A 19794-nucleotide genomic window follows, 5' to 3' on the forward strand; every position below is an offset into this window, starting at 1 on the left:
AATCTCTTATATTTACTCCGTTATATCACCGGAATGCATGCATTTTTCTGCGTTTATTTTGCCAGTATTAAACTAAATTTGATCCCAAAATGTAGAGACTATTTTTCCTGTATCACCGAAGTCATGATGACAACTAGTATACATATTTATATGGAGGCTATTTTTCGAGTGAATTCTAAATTGGGGTTTGTTAGTTTAAGATTTAAACATGGGGTCTAGTTAATAAATTCGACTGAACCAAAAGACAAGTGATTATAATTTGCTGAAAATGTGTGATCCACCATTATCATTTTAAACAAATGATTGCATAAATAAACAACATCATGTTTTTGGTTAATGTGCTATCATCATTATGCTGTGTGATGACGTCACCGATCCAACCGATTGGACCGGTTGAACTGTGATCCAGGCAATAGAGCAGGTTGCCCTCCGATTCAGTTTTTAAAACAATGTTGTTAGAACAAAAAATTATGAATCTTGTGTTCGATAAAATTATTAATTCATATTAGTTTTGACTGATTACAACGGAGTCAAACTTGACTAAGTCATAATCAAGCTGAGCTTGAGCTCGAGCTCAACATTTGAGAGCTTTGACTGTTACAGACGAGCCAAGCTCAAGCCTCTAGATACTCAGCTCGACTTGGCTCAATTACACCCCTACGCAAAGGAATTGAGACAAGAAGGGAAGTTCTCTTTTTAAGTCTTTCAATTGTTTATGATACCACCAATAATATTTCAAACCTCTGGAAGGTCAATGACAATAATCCTAAACAAAGTAAATAAACATGTTCTTTATTTTTCTAATAAAAACCAAGTAAACAATCCTATATTTCTACAATTTGTATGCACCTCAGTTTCTACAATTAAGAAACCCCAGTATTTGTTAAAAAAAAAAAAAAAAAAAATGGCGACGATTTTATTTCACAAAACAAAGAGAAACAAAACCGGCGGCGTGGGGGGCAGCAAAGAAAAGACTATACAAAACCATAAAGTCTGCTTTTCTTCCAAAATAAAAAACCTACAGAAACCAAACTATTATAAGAATACTACAGTTACTGAAGGGTGTACACCGAAAGACGTGACAAAATTCTGACCGTAATTCATTATAAATTAATATTAATCAACAGTCAGAATTTGTCACGTTATTCGGTATACGAATTCGGTGTATAACTTTCAGTAACTTTATCATTTTCCAAATATTATATGCCCCTTACAAAATTGTGATTTTACAGTGACTTACACTGAAGGTTGAAAGAAGAAAAGAAAGTAGCAGCTATTTCCCAGTCAGTGAAGGAAGCAAGCAGTCATACATCCGCTCCATGCGTGATGTTACCCTGAGCTTATATTCAGTTGAAGTCCAGGCTTTGCCAAATCGATAATATCCTGTTTCAAACTGTTCAAATATTCTCGTTAGTTGGTGTTCAGATTCACAGTTATGACTGCACCTCTCTCTCTTCATAAACTATCTAATGCAGTACATATGCAGAAACATATAGGTGCCACAACCGAAGTACAATAGAGCAAAAAAAGCAAGTAAAATTCGGCAACTTAAACTTACCATGCCATTCACCAGTTGCTTTCGCATGCCCCTCAACGGCATGAAACAGGCGATCCAGACTGTACAACACTAATCCTAACATGCATTGAGCATCTTTTTCTGTAAAATGCAGTTGTCATGAACTACAGTCACATGGTTAAGAAATAATATCTAGAACAATGGTATGTAATACAGCTACAAGGGAAAACATGGCAATTCAGAAAAAATATAAGCTAACCATAAATTGACTTTTTAAAACTAATTCCACCCAATTATGTTTTTCAGTCGGAAGTATTTCTCATCATAACAATCACACAAGTTTAGACTAGAAAATGCCAAAGATCTAACTGGTTTAGACTTGGTTGTAACTTCATAATAAAACATTCATATTAATCCTCTTTAACGCTTCACATTGCCAAATATTTCTTTCGTAAGTCCCTTTAGGGAATCTCATCTCTTAAATGCACCAGTACGATTTCTGTGCTTCAAATTCACAACACTAAGCTGCGAGGCATATGCTTCCTCATAACCTTAGAAGCAACCCTTCCTCGTGCATTTGTTGGATGTAGATGGATAAAACTCTCCACACTAATGTGAGTTTGTTGTGATAGTGGCATAAACACAGGATGCATTAAGTCTGAGTCCATAAACCACACAAATGGTGTCTTCTTATTGTTCTCTTCATAGAACATTAAAATCTCATTCACAAACTCTCACGTCTTTGCATGATACGTAGCAATCCACCTCAATGTTACCCAAGATCCATGGACTACTTCAGTTTTAACCATCCATTATGGACAACTGTGATGGAATATTTTTAACACTATTTTTTACCACAAGGTGATTAAAAAGAATGCCTCGAACCCAAAATCTAAGAGAAATGGATGATGGCACACCATTTAGTCTTACCAACTTTTGGAAAATGAATTGAATAGAAAATAAATTCTGTCAAGCAAAATAGAATCTTACAAAGCATACTTAACGAAACTATGTGTTGTCACTAAATAATTATTTTTCTATTTGTAACTATAAACTTGCGAAAGAAAATTATAATTACCAAAATTAATAATAAATGGACAAGTGAAAGAAAATTATGTACATAATAATTAAACTTCTAGTAAATCAGAGGTTATCATTACATCATCAAATTTGTCCAAAAAACAAAACAAAAAAAAAAAAAAAAAAAATCAAGAGTCAATAAATTTCTTATAGTTTGTGCATCAGCTTTGTTTGACATCTATTTTCTAAAGTTTTACGCATAAGTACACAAGGCAGGGATCAACAAAGGATTGAATGAAAGAGAGAAATGAGAAAGACTTCTTGTTTTTCTAAATGCAACCAAAGTTTCAATGTAGGTTTCCACCAAAAAGATAGATTAACTTCGTTGGAAGTCATTCTTATCATAAAAATATGTTCACATAAAGCTACTGAGGGAGAAAAAGGACTACAAAGAAAAATCTGGACAATAAATTCAACTTCTTACCAGCCCTTGGTCAACGTAAATTTGGTAGTGCATAATTCTTTTCTCAACCTCAACAATGATTAATCTCCTTTGGTGCCGAGCAACTCTTCCCCTTCCTTCTGCTCTAGAATCCTGATGTAGAATCAGAAAAATCAGATAAATGACTGGGGCAGCAGTCAAAAGAAGGAGATAATTCGAAACATGACAAGTTGCAAAGTTTGACATTCACTTGTACTGCCAGTGTACTCCACGGAAAATGTCAAAATACCTTTGCTTAAACATCTACTAGTGATGTTAATACTGATCTTGTTAGAATGGTCCAGGAAACATTGCCACCAGAAATGAGATGAATGATTCAGTTTTTACAATTAAATTACCAAACAGAACATCAGAAAGATTTCTATGCAGAAGACAAAGTTATAAAATTCTAAATAAAAATAACTCTAAGGCTATCAAAGAATTTTCTGATATGGGCTACAATCAGGTCTTTCGACCTAATGCGATCAAGATGTAGAGCAAACTGAACATGACATTATTAAATAGCCAAAATCACGCTTACTGATTTTAGACTTAATTGTTCTTAAACAGCCCACTTCACATTATAATGATTCCAATTGCAGACAGTTATCTGGACCCTAAGAGCATGAGGAATCATTATATAATTTAGTCATTCAGCTTACATCATATACCCAGATACAGCCACAGTGAAGTAACCACAGTTGAGAACTTTGAACCTAACCAAAAGCTGCCTACAGGTGGCTTAAGCATAGACGAAACATCATATATAACAAATAATTGGGCTATCATCCAAGAACATCACTATGTATCTGATAGACCACCCATCAAGAGGGTTTACCAGCACAGAGGGCACAAGGGTAAAAAGCCACTAACAGATTTGGTTGGAATTGGAGAAGCATGCGTCAGTGGAGAGAGACTAACAGAATTGAAGAAAACTGCTTGAGTGGAGAGAAGCTGGAGGCATGTGACGTAAAACTGCTTGAGTGGAGAGAAGCTGGAGGCATGTGACGTGTGAAGCAATTGGTTAAAAGGGAATAAAAGTTGTTAGTTGATTCATGTATAAAAGGGAGAGCCTTTGTTTGAAAAGGAGAATTTGTAAAAGTGTGAATCAGGGAGGTCCCCAGCTCCTCGAATTGCTGGGATTTATCTGCTGTGATTTCTTTCATTTCAGTCCTGGAATATTTCTCTGTTAGTTACTATTTTCAGTTCTTAATATCAATCTGATTAAATCCATTCCAATCTGTCTTGTGAAACACTAGAAACTGGTGCCTTGTCTGAATTATTGGTTGATTGTTGTTTGTTAATCCTGGGGTTTTATCAACTGGTATCAAAGCCTGGTGTGGGTAATGCCTAAATCGAGAATGAAACAGAAGGTTGAGGGATTAGAAAAAGAAATGGGGAATATGGAGAAGGAGTTAGGAGGGATGAAGGAGGAGTTAGGTAGCATCAAAGGGTATCTCCTGGAAATGAGAGAATGGATGAGATTGAAAGAGGAGAAGGAAGCACAAAATAGTAGAGATAAGGGCAAGTCAAAACTGGGGAAAAACTCCAACAGTAACAACAATGGTGGAATGGGTCAGAGTAAGAAAACCGAAAGCCTTAAGGAGGAAAAGAAGGGGAAAAAATTAGAATTACCAATATTTAATGGAGAAGATCCCTATGGATGGACTTTCAGAGCGGATCGCTATTTCTTAGTCAATCGTTACACAGAGGGGGAAAAAGTAGAGGCAGTTGCAGTTTGCATGGAGGGACAGGCATTGAATTGGTATCAGTGGGTCTAATCAAGGGCACCAATCAGTTCATGGGAAGCTTTTAAAACTGCCGTGGTTGCGAGATTTCGTCCATCTTTCAAAGGATCAGCATATGAGGCACTAGTAGCCTTAAAACAAACTGGAACAGTAACAGAATTCAAAGAAAATTTTGAGGAGCATTCAGCTCCCTTGCATGAGGTAGGAGAAGATTTGCTAATGGGAATTTTTTTAAATGGACTTAAGGAAGAAATTCGGGCTAAACTGCGTTTGGCCCAACCAAATACTCTCTTTTCACTTATTGAGCAGGCCCACAGAATTGAGGAAAAAAACTGGGTTTTAGAATAACATAAGCCCAAACCCTTTAAGACCCAACCACCTAAAATGGAGCCATACCAGCGAGTCACACCCAACCCAGAAAACTGGTGCACAAATGCGTGGTCTCCTAACTCTTTTTCACGTGTTCCAGATCTGATTTCAGGCAAAGGAAATGAACGACAAAGGCCTGGTGACACACCCATGCAAGGATTTCGTGGCGAAAGCTTTCGACGACTGACTGAAGCCGAGATTCAGAGCAAGAGGGAGCGAGGACTGTGCTTCAAATGTGACGAAAAATACAATCCCACGCACCGTTGTAGGGCGAGATCGCTGCAGATCCTTTTAGTAACCAATGAAGACTCGCCAAAAAAGGAAGAACTCATCTCTGACAACGACGATGAGGCCAACCCAACAAGTAATCCATTGGCTTTGTCTATGAACTCGATTGTGGGTATGACGATGGATAAAACTTTGAAGATCTGGGGAATGATTGGAGATGAGACAGTGATTGTGTTGGTTGATAGTGAGGCATCCCACAATTTCATCTCAAAAGAGTTGATATGGAAGCTAGGCTTGAACTTGGACAAGGGGAAACAATTCGGAGTAATATTAGGAAATGGTTTTACCGTCAGGGGAGAAGGGATTTGCAAAAATGTGAGTATGAGGATCCAGGAGGTGGAGTTGACACAAGATTTTTCCCCTTTTGATTTAGGTGGAGCTGATGTGGTGTTAGGGATATCTTGGTTGAGCACGTTAGGAGATGTATGCTCTAACTGGAAAAATTTAGCCATGGCATTCGATAGTAACAGGAGGAGGATTGTGTTGCAATGTGATCCTCCGTTAGTTAAGACTGAAGTCTCTCTAAAAGCCATGCTCAAGACACTACAAAGTGAGGGTGCAGGGTATGTAGTAGAGTTTTGTTCTAATGAGAGGAAAATCGAAGAGCAGAGTGAACCCTTGGAGCTGGAAGTTGCTGCATTACTTACAGAATTCCACCAACTGTTTGACCAACACCCTTGTCTTCCACCGAGGAGACCAACTGACCATGCCATAACCCTCCAACAATCCTCCAAACCTCCTAATCTACGCCCCTACAAATATTCCTACACTCAAAAGAATGAGATAGAAAGGCTGGTGGGTGAAATGCTGGTGTCCGGAATAATCCAACCGAGTACTAGTCTGTTTGCAAGCCTGGTGTTGTTGGTTAAAAAGAAAGATGGAAGCTGGCGATTTTGTGTTAACTACCGCGCCCTTAACAACATAACCATACCCGACAAATTTCCCATACCTTCAATTGAGGAATTGTTACATGAGTTGGTTGGAGCAACAGTTTTTTCTATGCTGGATTTGAACTCCAAATATCACCAGATCAGAGTTAAGCCAAGGATGTGCCGAAAACAGCTTTCCGAACTCACGAGGGGCATTACGAATTCCTGGTCATGCCGTTTGGGTTGACTAAGGGTCTGCTTGGGAGTTTTATGGTAGCGGTTATGAGGGTAAACCATCGTAGTAGTTTTGAGGGTAAACCACCGTAACGGTTTTGAGGGGTTTTTAGTAGCGGTTTTTAAAACACTCGACCTGTGCTTGGAAGTTTATTTTCCAACGGTTCTGACAGTTTTTTTAAATGATAAATTTACATATATGTCCATAAAGTTAAAAGACTCTCTTTTGCTGAATTAACTTTGATAAATACAAATAATGCCTACATTATTTGTTTTTATTTTCTTTCTCTCCAATCAAACAAGAGGCTCATTTTCTATAAACCTTTGTAATAAAACTTGGAACTGTTGAATATGCTGAGCACTGTGGTTGTAACATGTGGGATTTTCAGGTTGGCATGAGATCTTTTGACACAGTTGAGTGTATTGGCAGTGAAGGGCCTCCCAAGTTAAGCACATTTGAGCTACATATGCAGTTTCAAGATCTTGATAAGGGTTACTAGCTGGCTGTTGCAGGTGCTCAGTTTCTTCTTCAGGTTCTTCAATCTTTTTCATAGAAAGGCAGCGAAACGGAGATGCAAGCTTTTTTGATGTGGATTTTGGAGATGGAGTTGAAGGAATTTGGGGCCCTACAGCAAAATAAAACCTCTTATTGTAAATAGACCAGATAGGAGGCAGGAATAAAAAATAAGTCATAAATTTGGTTACAATAAAATAAAGAGCAGAACAAGAAAAGGTGACACCAGGCGTCACAAAGCTGAAGAAAATTGGCGGAGTTCAGGAAACCCAGGGTACATAATGTCTTAGCTAGGTTTTCCCTTGGGAAGAAAAATAAGAAAGAGGCAAAATATAAGCCTCAATAATTCTATAGACTACTTTCCTATCCGCCATGTTGTGTTCTTATCTTAGGAAATAACAAGCATCAGAAAGGCAATGAGTAGTAATGCAGCGATTATTAGTGGAAATGGATTTTTTTGGGATAAAATATTTAAACCAGCCAAAACACCCCAATTTTGGGTGTTTTATAAACCCCTCAAAAATACACTACACTGTTTTTGGGGGGTTTTTAAACTAGTCAAAACCAGCCCATTAAAAATCTGGCAAGTAATGGTTTTTAAACACCTCAAAACCAGTCTAATTAAAAACCCCCCAAAACCAGTGAAAAAAAAACTCCCAACCAGACCCTAACGCTCCTTCCACTTTCCAGGCCTTGATGAAGACCATTTTCAGACCAGTTTTAAGGAAGTTTGTACTGGTATTTTTTGACGACATCCTAGTCTACAGCCCCAACCTAGAAGCCCACCTCACTCACTTGCGATACACCTTCCAAATCTTGACTGATAATGAGCTGGTTGTCAACCGAAAAAAATTTATATTTGGTCAGTTGAAGTTAGAATATTTGGGACATTTGATTCCTGCGATTGGGGTGGAAGCAGACCCAACCAAAGTTGAATCAATGCTATATTGGCCTGTTCCACAGACTACCAAAGGATTGCGAGGATTCTTGGGATTAACAGGGTATTACCGTCGATTCATGAAAGATTATGGGTCGATAGCTCAGTCGTTGACTAAACTACTTCAGAAAGACACCTTTGGGTGGAATGAACAGGCCCAACAAGCCTTTGATAATCTGAAAAAAGCCATGTCATCCGTTCTTGTGCTGGCTGTACCTAATTTCAATCTCCTTTTTGAAGTCCACACCGACGCATCGAGCCAAGGATTGGGAGCTGTCTTACTTCAGAACCAGCGTCCCATAGCATTCATCAGCAAAGCATTTTCCCATTAGTCAAGGCAAAAATCAGTATATGAAAGAGAGTTAATGGTCATAGTATTCGCAGTTCAAAAATGGAGTCACTACCTCAGCGGACAAAAGTTTACTATCAAAACGGACCAACGCAGTTTGTAGTTCTTGACCGATCAGAGGGTGAAAACACCTAAACAACAAAAATGGCTTTCTAAGCTTCTCGGCTACTCGTTTGAGATCGTGTATCAACCAAGTAGTTCAAACCATGTGGCGGATGCCGTCTCCCGCAGAAAAGACATGGAATTCACTGCTGTCTCGGTAGTTACTTTCTTAGAATTCGATGATCTAGCAACTGAAGCACAGCAAGATGCAAAGCTTCGAACTATCATCCAAGATTTGCTTTTCGATCATCAGAGTCACCCAAATTACAATCTACGCCGCAGCTGTCTGCTCTACAAAAACAGGTTAGTTCCTAAATCTTCTAAATTTATTCCGCGGTTGTTGGAAGAACTCCACAATAGTCCTGCCGGTGGCCATTTCGGATTTTTTAGAACTTACAAACGAGTGACGAATCTGGTTTTTTGGGAGGGGATTAAAAGAGATGTTCAGACTTTTGTTCAATGGTGTTCCATCTGTCAACTAAATAAACATTCAGCTTTTAAGCCTACGGGTCTTCTCCAACCTTTACCCATTCCCACTCAGGTGTTCGAAGACATTAGTATGGATTTTATCGGAGGGCTGCCCAAAGCCAAAGGATATGACACGATATTGGTAGTGGTGGATCGATTAACTAAGTATGGTCACTTCCTTCCCTTATGTCACCCATACAAGGCCAAGGAAGTGGCTGATTTGTTTGCTTCGGAGGTTGTCCGCCTGCATGGGTTTCCAAACTCAATTGTATCCGACAGAGACCGAGTGTTTGTCAGTCAATTTTGGCAAGAATTGTTTAAGGCAGCAGGTACCAAGCTGAAATTTAGCTCCGTGTACCATCCTCAAACCGACGACCAAACAGAGGCAGTTAACCGTTGTTTAGAAGCCTATCTCCGTTGTTTTTGCAGCAACCAGCCTAAATAATGGCCACGGTGGGTGGCCTGGGCCGAATTTTGGTATAATTCTACTTTTCATAGTGCCGCCAAGATGACACCTTTCAGAGCACTATACGGCCGCGACCCGCCCACTCTTCCCGGCTTCACCGACTCCCCTTCACTGGTTGAAGAAGTCAATCAGCAGATGGTTGGTCGTAATGTCATCCTGGATACACTGAAAAATAACCTGAGTAATGCCCAGAACCACATGAAATCACAGGCAGATGCCCATCGTCGGGATGTTAACTTTCAGCCAGGAGACCAAGTGTTTTTTAAGCTTCAGCCTTACCGCTTCAGGTCCTTGACTTCTAAACTCAATGAAAAGTTGAGTCCTCGCTTTTATGGACCATTTTCCATTTTGGAAAAAATTGGACAGGTTGCATATAAGCTGGAGCTACCTTCAACAGCCAAAATTCACCCCGTTTTTCACGTATCTCAGCTCAAGCGTAGTCTGCACATCTCGATTCCTATACAACCTCTACCACCCGACCTCACGGAGGACATGGAGCTACAGGTTCAGCCGGAATCTGTCCTGGCCGTCTGCACTCTAGTGAATGGCTCTTAGGAAGTCCTTATCAAGTGGAAGGATTTAACCCCATTTGAAGCAACCTGGGAGTTGGCCGACACTATCACTCTTCAATTTCCTCACTTTCACCTTGAGGACAAGGTGACTCTTCAAGGGGGGGGGTGTTGGTTGTAGTATTGATAGACCACCCATCAAAAGGGTTTACCAGCACAGAGGGCACAAGGGTAAAAAGCCACTAACAGATTTGGTTGGAATTGGAGAAGCATGTGTTAGTGGAGAGAGACTAACAGAATTGAAGAAAACTGATTGAGTGGAGAGAAGCTGGAGGCATGTGACGTGTGAAGCAATTGGTTAAAAGGGAATAAAAGTTGTTAGCTGATTCATGTATAAAAGGGAGAGCCTTTGTTTGAAAAGGAGAATTTGTAAAAGTGTGAATCAGGGAGGTCCCCAGCTCCTCAAACTGCTGGGATTTATCTGTTGTAATTTCTTTCATTTCAGTCCTGGAATATTGCTCTGTTAGTTACTATTTTCAATTCTTAATATCTATCTGATTAAATCCATTCCAATCTGTCTTGTGAAACACTGGAAACTGGTGCATTGTCTGAATTATTGGTTGACTGTTGTTTGTTAATCCTGGGGTTTTATTAGTATCATGACTAGCAGCAACCTATTTTTATGAAAACCCTCATTTCTCATTCAAAATATACCATCTGCGATTCAAAGGGGCAAAAACTATTTCCCTTCTCAATTCTCAATCAGAAGCAATATGTGCAAAGCATGGACTTCATTGAAATAAACTATCCAAAAAAAAAAAAAAAAGAATAGAAAAATGAAAATGGAAGAAGAATTAGTTATTCTATCCCGAATACTTTAATAGTTCATTTAACTTTTTAGAACTATGATAGTAAGATCATCCCTTTGACGTTGTATCACCTTCCAAGAAAAGGTAGTGGGATTACAACAACATTTCAAGTTGAAAAGAAGAGCTGAAGAATTATGATTAAGTGGACATGCATCTTATAAAACTATTGTGTGATAGCTATTGATATCAACACGCAAGTCAACACAGGTTGAAATGTGATCAAGAGAATAAGTATTCATCCCATAGCCAACTCCAACAAAAAGAAAAGCAAATAAGTCAGAATAGGTAGATGATGTGACTCAAACTTAAGTCCCATGGTGCACATGGAAAGGAATCATGATTCCACCTACTGACTCAATAAGCGAAGGCACCAACCAAAGTAAGATTAGATTGGCTGAATTTAGTTAAAGCAAGATGTCTATTTTACCCATTAACTGCCACAAAAATGCATTCTCATTTAATTATTCTGAATTCTTACCTGCTTAAACCATGCACGGATCAACATGAGCAAGAAAAATGAAAGAAAGAATGCAGGTAAGGCAGCTAGAATGGCAAAGTTGATTTCATTTGCCCTCAAAATCTGCTCCAGTTCAAGCATCGTCCTGTACGAGAAAATTTATCTTTATGTACTGAATTGATTAATCAATAACTACAATACCAATATGATTCTATTATATAGACAAGGATGAAAAGTTAGTTGAACTCACGTCTCAATATCCAGTTTCAGTTTCTGAACCTGCAAAGTACCAATTGTTACATAACTGAACCTTAAGCAGCAACAAAATTCTATAAGCAGTATGTACTACCTGGATGAGCAAAGCACGGGCAAGCTCTCCACTTAGCAGATTATGAATAGGATTTACAAGTTCCTTCTCATACCTCCATTCAAAATGATATATAATCAACAGTAGTCCAGACAAGAAGCAAGAAGAGTACTTCAATCAAAAAAGTGGTAAAGAAATAGAATTTTTAGATTCAAACACATATGAATAATAAACTTGGCGTAGAATCAGATTTGGATGGTCTAATTCTTTTATCAAGCATAACCCTGGCCAAGTAACAAAAGAGTAATGAAAGCTGGGCTAAGTAACAATGCATCAGCTGAATTGTTAACAGTATATGAGAAGCTCAAACAAACATAACTACAGGGACAACCCTAAGCTGACATCAGAAATTGAAAATTAAAACATTCTTCATTATGTTCTTACAACCCTCATGAAGTATGGCTTGGGTCACCCTTATGGTGTAAAATTCCATATGTTGTTATACAATCAGATGTAGTTGTTGTACCCAGAATTGAAAAAGTCAAACGTGTCATCAAGAAAATCAATTCTATCAAAACTAGCGGTGGGTCATCTTCTGTACAGTGACTATATATACAGATAGACATCATTGGGCACTGGACTATCTTTGCTTATAGCTATTAGATAACTAGAGATGGGAGACTAAGCAGGGGATATGATACCAGAAGGCAGAACCTGCCAACTTCATGCAGTGGGGAAAGAAAGTAGAGCAGTCAGAGGTGTTGCAACATATCCATGCTCTGGAGAAGAATTTCTGGGATGTCATCCTCTAGGCTTTCCCAATCATCTCCTTTGACCTACTGCCTTAGTTTTAATAACACCTTCAGTTTTGAGAGTGGAGGTATTTACTTTTCTCCTTCCAATGCTACTAATGAACTACAACATAAGTTGAAGGTTTGAAACAAATATTGGTGATCCTGCATTATTTCTTAAATGGAAATTTGACGCGGAGGAAGATAGACTTTGAGTCTAAATACAGTAACTACAATAAAACTTTACACCTATGCTACAGGTGTCTTTAAGCATGTCTTATTTTATATACTATCATATTTAACAGCCAATTACCAATAGAGAAAATCCACCTGGCCATGACTATTTCAAGCATTTTCTGGTCTGATGCATTCTCTGGGAACTTTTGGCCTTTTGTCTGCTCACTGAATGACAATAACATCCTGCATACCAAGGTGATAAATACAATGAGGTTAAATGGAAGTCAAACCCAACAAAGATCAAATATTTTAATGTCAAACAGTAATCTACCATCAATTGATCCAATGCACATATATGCTCCATAACTAGGAATGCGTGAAAAGTATACATATGGAAGTCTTTACAGGGGAAGAACAAGCATATGGCTCTATTGTAGAACTAAGGGCACTCCTAAATATGTCTAATTGTCCCATGACTCTCATGCAGACCAAGACTGAAACAAAGAAAAGCAGGACAACTTAAAGGAAATTAAAGTTCCGAATTTATATTACATTAAAGTAACTCTCATGATAAAATTCCTCTTATATGCATGCAATATTTGATTAGGTGATTATCTTGCCTAGACTGCACAGATACAGATAAGTGGTTTTATTTGAGAGGAGACGAAAAGGGAAATGGTAGAGCAAAAAACTGCATGGGCAAAGGTACTTACAAAAGAAAAAGATTTGTTCAAGCAGTTTGCAAGAAATATTTCATACAGGGCAATACGGAGGAAGTGGATTCAGTGTAGTGCTGTCCACATAGTTAAGGATTGAGACCTAGTTGAGTTGATTTGGTTACTTTCCTACTACTTTTCCAATAAAAACAACCTAAAATATTGCATCAACGGATTGTTTCAAGAACATCATCTTTTTCAAAAAATTAATATACCAAAACGAATTATAATTATTAATCAGTTAAGCAGAGGCAAAAGCAAATGCACATCACAACTTATTTTTAAAATAAATAATATAGCTTTCTTAAGTTAACATGTTGGAAGGAGCCTCATTGATTAGGATCCTCATTTATTTTTGATAATTAGTTCGAAATTGACAATCCTCAATATGTCAGTGAGCATCAGCTGCTTTCTCACTATCTTCCCAAGTACTTCTTCAGTTCAAAGGAAGATCCGGGAAATTGTTTAGCTTAGAAGATCAACTTTGCAAGAAGATCTAGGATGTTGGTGTGATGAGGTACTTCGGAGTGTAATGCCAAAATTGGAGGCCAGATCTAAATATGGAGTTCAATGAGAGGATAAACTTAGCATTCAGCATTCCTGTACCCTAAGATAGTTTTCTTTGCCTGAACAGCTTCATTAAGAAAGATTCAGTGGATAATTTCATAATAGGGAAACATCTCCGAGATTGAAGTAAAATCTAAATATGTATCATTAGTATTTATTACCCAACATTTGACCAAGAAAAAGGAAAGTAGAAGACAAACTTCAACCTGTGCAAAGAATTTGAAGTCAACTGCACTTCTTCAATCTCCATCATACCTTTGTGCCTCTTCCTGAATGTCTCAAAAAGTTCATCTCTAATAGACAGAAGCTGGTGATTAATTGAGTTAGGATAGAAATCAAATCATTCACGTTAAAAAGAAGCTTAACATTATGTACTGGGAAAGAAGTTGAAGAGAAAAGGAGGAAGAACAGGAGAAGATTTGTCTGCATTATATATATATATATATATGTAATTCTGATTGCATTTATTTGTTTCAGCTTAGTTTCTGTTTCATTACTTGCTTCTTATAGACATGTAAAAAAGAAAAGTTGGTACAAGAAACTAAAGGTGGAAAAGTAACCCGCCCGGCCCGACCCGGGTTACTTTGTTTGGCAGGCCGGGCCTAACCCGCCCGCCATTTTCTCCAAAATGGCCGGCCCAGCCCGGCCCGCCGGGTTAGGTGGCGGGCTGGGCTGGGTTAGCCCGATTTTCCTATTTTTTTTGTTTTTTTATTTAACTTTTCAAATAAATAATTATAAATACAATTGGTTTTAATTAACTTTTCAAATATCAATAATTCAATTCAATTTTTTTGTTTGTTAACATTTCAAATATTAATTCAATTTTGATACAATAAAATTATAATATAAGAAAAATTAGACTTATTCATTTATTAAAAAATAAAATAAGAAATTACAACAATTATTGTCTCGTTAAAAACCTCACCAAGAAAAACCCAATGGGATAAAAACTTGATGTAGAAGAAATAAAAATTAAAGAAAGAGAATTGGAGTATGGAAATTGGAATTTGGAAAATTGGAAATATGAATTAAAAATTGCAAAAACTAATAAAAATTAAAATATGAGCAAATTGCAAAAACTAATAAATGAATAATTGAGAGATTAGAGATTAGAGAATATGAGAGAATGAGAGAATTTGAGTTGTGAGAACTTAGGGCCAATTTATAGGAAAAAATGGGAAAGAGAAATGACGAAAAAGACCCTTCCAACGGCTATATTTCAAGGGTAAAGGGGTAATTTGAAAAATAAAATAAAAATTTTTATTTTTTTTTATTTTTTTCGGCCAACCCGCCGGGTTGCGGGTTGCCATTGTGCAACCCGGCCCGCCCGGGGGTTGCTGCCGGGTTAGGGTCAACACGGACCGCCATCTTGACGGTCCGGGCTTAACCCTCATTTTCCCGGGCCGGGTTAGGGTTAACCCGCCTAACCCGGCCCAAATTTTCCACCTCTACAAGAAACGCAACTGAAAATAGATCTAATTAGAGCCACGAGAGAAAAATATCGTTCAGCATCCCTCTGTTTCCCTTTTCTAGTTTTCAGGTTAGCACAACTTTTTATTTTTATAAGAAACAAAGACCAGTTTTGTTTGTTGAAAAAATTTATAAAAGGATAAACAAGCTGTCCACCAAAAAAAAAAAATTATTATTTACAGAATAACAATCCAAAAGTACCTTTAACAAAAGCAGGACAGACAAAAAGAGTCATATTGACAACAAAAACAGTATGGGGATTTAAAGGTTGTCACTAATGGCTCTAACCAGTGATCTTTGAAATCTAGGCTTTCCTTCTTTTCTTAATAATACAAAGGTCGAAGGCAGGGAATGGAGAGGGAATTCAGCTTTGGGAGGATACTGGCATGGGAATATTCCAGTAAATGATTTGTTTCCAAACCTTTCTTAGTTTGCACTTCTGCTCATTACATGGGCCAGCAATGACCTAGCTGAAACGAGCTATCAAACCTTTCTTCCCTCAAAGGTTCAACTTCGTAAAAAGAAAGGGAGTAATATGATGAGTTATTTTTCAAAATGTGATTAGGGTGATGATGTTTGGAGTAGATTATAATGCTAACCAGAGGTTGTTTGAGTTCTGCCTCAATCAGCTTATCATAATTTTAGCACTGATTTGAAGGATTTGAAAAATTAAGGGCTAAAATTTTACGGTGATTAGCAGCGAAAGCATTACTATGAGTCATTTGGTATGATGAAAAGAGAGACAGGAGAGAGAGGATTTTTTAAGAAAAAGATGAAGAGCTTGAAATGCAAGAACATACCGGTTGCTGCACATGGTCATTAAAGAAGCTACGAGTTGAATCCTTTGCTTCGTGAAACCAATTCTCAAGATCAGGACTACCCATCAAACTACTATGCTTTAGTAGCCAAATAGAACAAACTGATAGGCCAATGGCTCCACATGTGTAGTGAATCCATTGTAGGGTTATTTTGCTTGGTTTTTGGTATTTGGCAACCTACAAGAAGAGAAAGCAAGAAGGGAACATATGTCTAAAAATAGATTAACAATTTACAACTGAAACTCCATAAAACTAAGCCAGTCAATCAGTATGATATTCACTAAGAATTAGTACATACAGCATAAAATGGTAGAATCCCGTACCATATGAGATAAGTATTCATCTAGTTTCTGTAGATTTTGGTATACCAAGTTAACAGAAACTCTAATTTCACAATCTGTCCACTGAGACTCTTCTTGATTAACTTCTGGCAGTTCCTCAAATAGTAAAGGAAATGCATAACTCCCATCAACAGAAGATTCGATCTGCATAGCCATTGCACAAGAAAACATGGAACTGAAATATCATTTCACTCAAACAAAAGAAGTGACTTTTATTTATGTTGTAGACTACATAAAGTGAATATGAAAATGGAAATGAAAATAACACGAAAAATCTTAATGCTGAAACAACTGAAAAATAAAGTATTGCTCATGACTTCTTGTGGTTACCTGACGCATTGCATGTATATGGCCAATTGATGCCTCTAACTTCGAGAAGAAACCATTAATAGTAACCAGTAAAGAAGGCAATGACTTCTCTGGTTCTTTCACTAACTCCTCCCCACATTTTTCAACCTCCATGTAAACCTATATGAGTATCAGGAATTTCGTTCATGATCTATAAGAAATGGTTTTAAAAAATATGAGAAATATGCCACTACTACTTAATATATAATCACGTGACAAATAAGGACTTAATGTGCATCTATATAAGATATATCTGATGGAAGATAACATTTTGATAAATAAGCAAGAAAAGAGTATTAATAAAGACAAAAGAAACCTACAAAAAGAAAAAAAGAAAAAAATGAGAACTACACCCAACACAACACATACTGGGCCAAAAGAACAAACATACAAAATTAAACATGTCAAACTTAAACAATCAAAACAACTTTTCAATCTCTTAGAATAAAGAACAGCACATATCATTGAAGCATTTTGGCAACCTGAACCACAATGATGCCACACATCAAACTTTATCCAATAAAACCTCCACTGTATCTTCAATTCCTTCAAGAGATTCTTCTATTCTTTCATTCTAAAAAATCCAAACAACAGCCAACACATGCCACATTCTTCAAAGACAAGAAAATAAGGGAAGAATTTCAGATACAACTCTCCGTAGACTACTCTAAGAACCTCACACATTAGAACTCACAATTTTGAATACAAGAAATCCTTCTAATAACCTCATGGAAAAACAATTAAGGAAAAAGTACAAGATGAGTGAAGATAGAAAAACTAAACCAGGAACAAGTTGAGGCAAACCTGCGCCAAAAATGTGGCAAGGGAACATCTTAAGGTAGTTAAGACAACTATCCTCTCAGAAATATGGGCAGATGCGTATTGGCATAGTTGTTCAATGGCAGAACCCTCAGATACACAATCTTTCAACAACTGAGCCATCCCGTTAAGAAAGGCCTGTGGCCCTCTCTCAAAAATCATGAAGTATACTTTTTGAGAATTAGATCCCTAAATTTAGAGGAAACGTTTACACAATTAGGAAATAACAAAGTGCATAACAGCATTGCTGCCAAGAGATTAAAAGAGATAAAAGATAAAAGAAAATGGGATTACTAATTCTAACCTCAGCTCTAGATTGCCAAAATTGCAGATCCTCCTGGATATTATGCAAATTTAAGAACATGTGTTCCATTATGTCCTCCAACACATCAAATGCTCTTGATGTCTCAGTCATAACCCTATATGTGTATATCAAAATACCATTTTAAAGCCATAGAATAAGACAAATGAGTGAAGCAATGAATACCAAGCCTTAAAGTACATTTAAAATAGAGGGAGAGATTTCTTCAAAATTATAAACAAAAACTACAGTTAAATGTTGCTCAGGTTAACCAGGAGCACCGGCCTACATCAAACGCATATGCTAAAAGCTACAGCTTTTGAGCCATTCAGGGACGGAACCGCTACGGGGTGAGTGGGGGCTCATGCCGCCTGAACCTGGAAAATTCAGTTAATCTCCTTCCATTATGTATTTGTAACAAAAAGTCTCCTTTCTTCTATAAAAGTGGTTTGCTATTTTTAGCATGCTTTGATTTTGTTTACTTCAACTTCCAATATATAGTTCGCTACTTTTTTTTTTTTTTTCCTCCAATAGAAGTATTAAAATTGAAACGCACTTAAGCGAGGATTGTAACGGAATTAAAATTTTGAAGTGAAAAAAAAAGTAACTTTACTGATTTAAGAAAACAAAGAAAAAGAAATGAAGAGGAGAACATACACAGAGGAGTCGGAGGAGTAAGAAGGCAGTGGGAGAGGGAGAATAGGCCTACGTTTGCAAGATGTTTGGCGATATAGAAGCGACATTTTCCCGAGAAAATTGAAGGGGGAAGAGGGAAAGAAAGAGGTGAGTCGGTTCCAGAGATAATGGGAGTAGAATGAGATTAGGGTTTTGACGGCGTTCGATTCGTTGTCTGCTTCAACTTGAGATTCGGACTGCGCTTCCATCTTTCAAGTTAGATTAATGAAATTTCCAGTTGGAGTCCAAAAGCTTTGCAGCTTTCTAATTTCTTCTTCAACCGCAAATGAAGTTTCAGGAATTTGAACTGAATGTCAGATCTAAGTACGTCAAAGACCTTCTATGATTGTTGAAATTACGTCAATTGCCCTCTCACTTGTCTAAAAAGAAAGAATAATTAGAGCAATTAATGATCTGAGCCAAATTGGGGGTAAGAATTGAAAATAATCCTAATGGGTAAAGTTTCTCAAGGATTAACCGAACCCAATTTTCCTCTTTTTGACTACCCGAAATACCCCTCAGTTAACCCTAAGCTAACCCTTCCCTCCTCTAGGAATGGCAATGAGCATCCCCTCCCCCAAGAAAGGGGCATTCCATCCCGGGCCAAATCCTTGAAGAAATGGACATCCCTGTCCCCAGCCTAATCCTAGTTTTTACTAATGGGGATTGGGCCAGGGATCCCCTAAAAAGAAAAGGCAAGCCTAAATCCTCATCCCCTCCCCACTCTGCCTTACCTAAAATTCTTTAAAATAAATTTCTATAATCAATTGTTTTTAAATTATAATTTTTTAATTTAATATAAACTTTTATTGTGTTTGTTATGCTTGAAAATATAGGGCTGACGCAAGACTCAGTCAGCATAAAAAGTCAGAGCTTAGGTAAGCCCGCAACCAGTTAGAAGCAGCCACGTCGCGTGGTGACATGAGCAGCACACTCCTGTCAGTAAAGTGGGTGCCCGCCAGACTAGCCAGAAGCTGTAGTGATTCCACGTGTCCAATCCCTGTACCAAATCGTGTAAATCACTCTAGAAGGTGGGCAATGTGACATAAAGAAGGATTTGCACGAATAATCTCATCAACTCACAGATCTAATAATGATAACCTTAACCCATCTCACTATAAATTGAGAGCTCTTTTCTCATTCAAGGGATTGGCCTCCCTCTCTCTAAAGAAAAATAGCATTATCTCTCTTGTATAATCATTTGTAAGCCAGTCCGCTAACGCGACCTGACCCCTATCATTAATACAAAATCAATGGACGTAGGATTT

At 37.6% G+C, this 19794-nt stretch overlaps 1 protein-coding gene across 2 annotated transcripts; it reads right to left on the reverse strand.

The window, feature by feature from the left end:
• Positions 1-968: 968 nt before the first annotated feature.
• Positions 969-18836, reverse strand: LOC116130983 (protein DGS1, mitochondrial). 2 transcript variants are annotated; one of them, XM_031416648.1, is made up of 14 exons: positions 18509-18835; positions 17855-17969; positions 17536-17739; positions 16714-16851; positions 16366-16527; positions 16025-16219; positions 13961-14061; positions 12625-12714; positions 11546-11618; positions 11447-11475; positions 11218-11341; positions 3021-3131; positions 1559-1658; positions 969-1393 (listed from the first exon to the last, which is right to left on the reverse strand). In XM_031416648.1, exons 1-14 carry the CDS (start codon positions 18733-18735, stop codon positions 1389-1391), a joined length of 1674 nt encoding a protein of 557 aa, XP_031272508.1. In that variant the 5' UTR covers positions 18736-18835; the 3' UTR covers positions 969-1388. The 2 variants fall into 2 exon arrangements, 1 of the variants encoding a protein (XP_031272508.1); XR_004128172.1 differs by lacking the exons at positions 969-1393; positions 1559-1658 and adding an exon at positions 6848-7151 and having other exon boundaries at positions 3049-3131; positions 18509-18836.
• Between the last annotated feature and the right edge of the window lie 958 nt (positions 18837-19794).

Source organism: Pistacia vera, unplaced genomic scaffold (assembly GCF_008641045.1).
Source record: "Pistacia vera cultivar Batoury unplaced genomic scaffold, PisVer_v2 Contig227, whole genome shotgun sequence".
NCBI classification, from domain to species: Eukaryota; Viridiplantae; Streptophyta; class Magnoliopsida; order Sapindales; family Anacardiaceae; genus Pistacia; species Pistacia vera.

Excerpts from the sequence above, each read along its gene's own strand:
- LOC116130983 (XM_031416648.1), bottom strand. The coding sequence starts at position 18,735 with ATGGAAGCGCAGTCCGAATCTCAAGTTGAAGCAGACAACGAATCGAAC. Across the intron at positions 11,342-11,446 it reads CTGAAACTGGATATTGAGAC|GACGATGCTTGAACTGGAGC; the intron begins GTGAGTTCAACT and ends TTTCTCGTACAG. Across the intron at positions 1,659-3,020 it reads TTTACGTTGACCAAGGGCTG|GAAAAAGATGCTCAATGCAT; the intron begins GTAAGAAGTTGA and ends CTGCATTTTACA.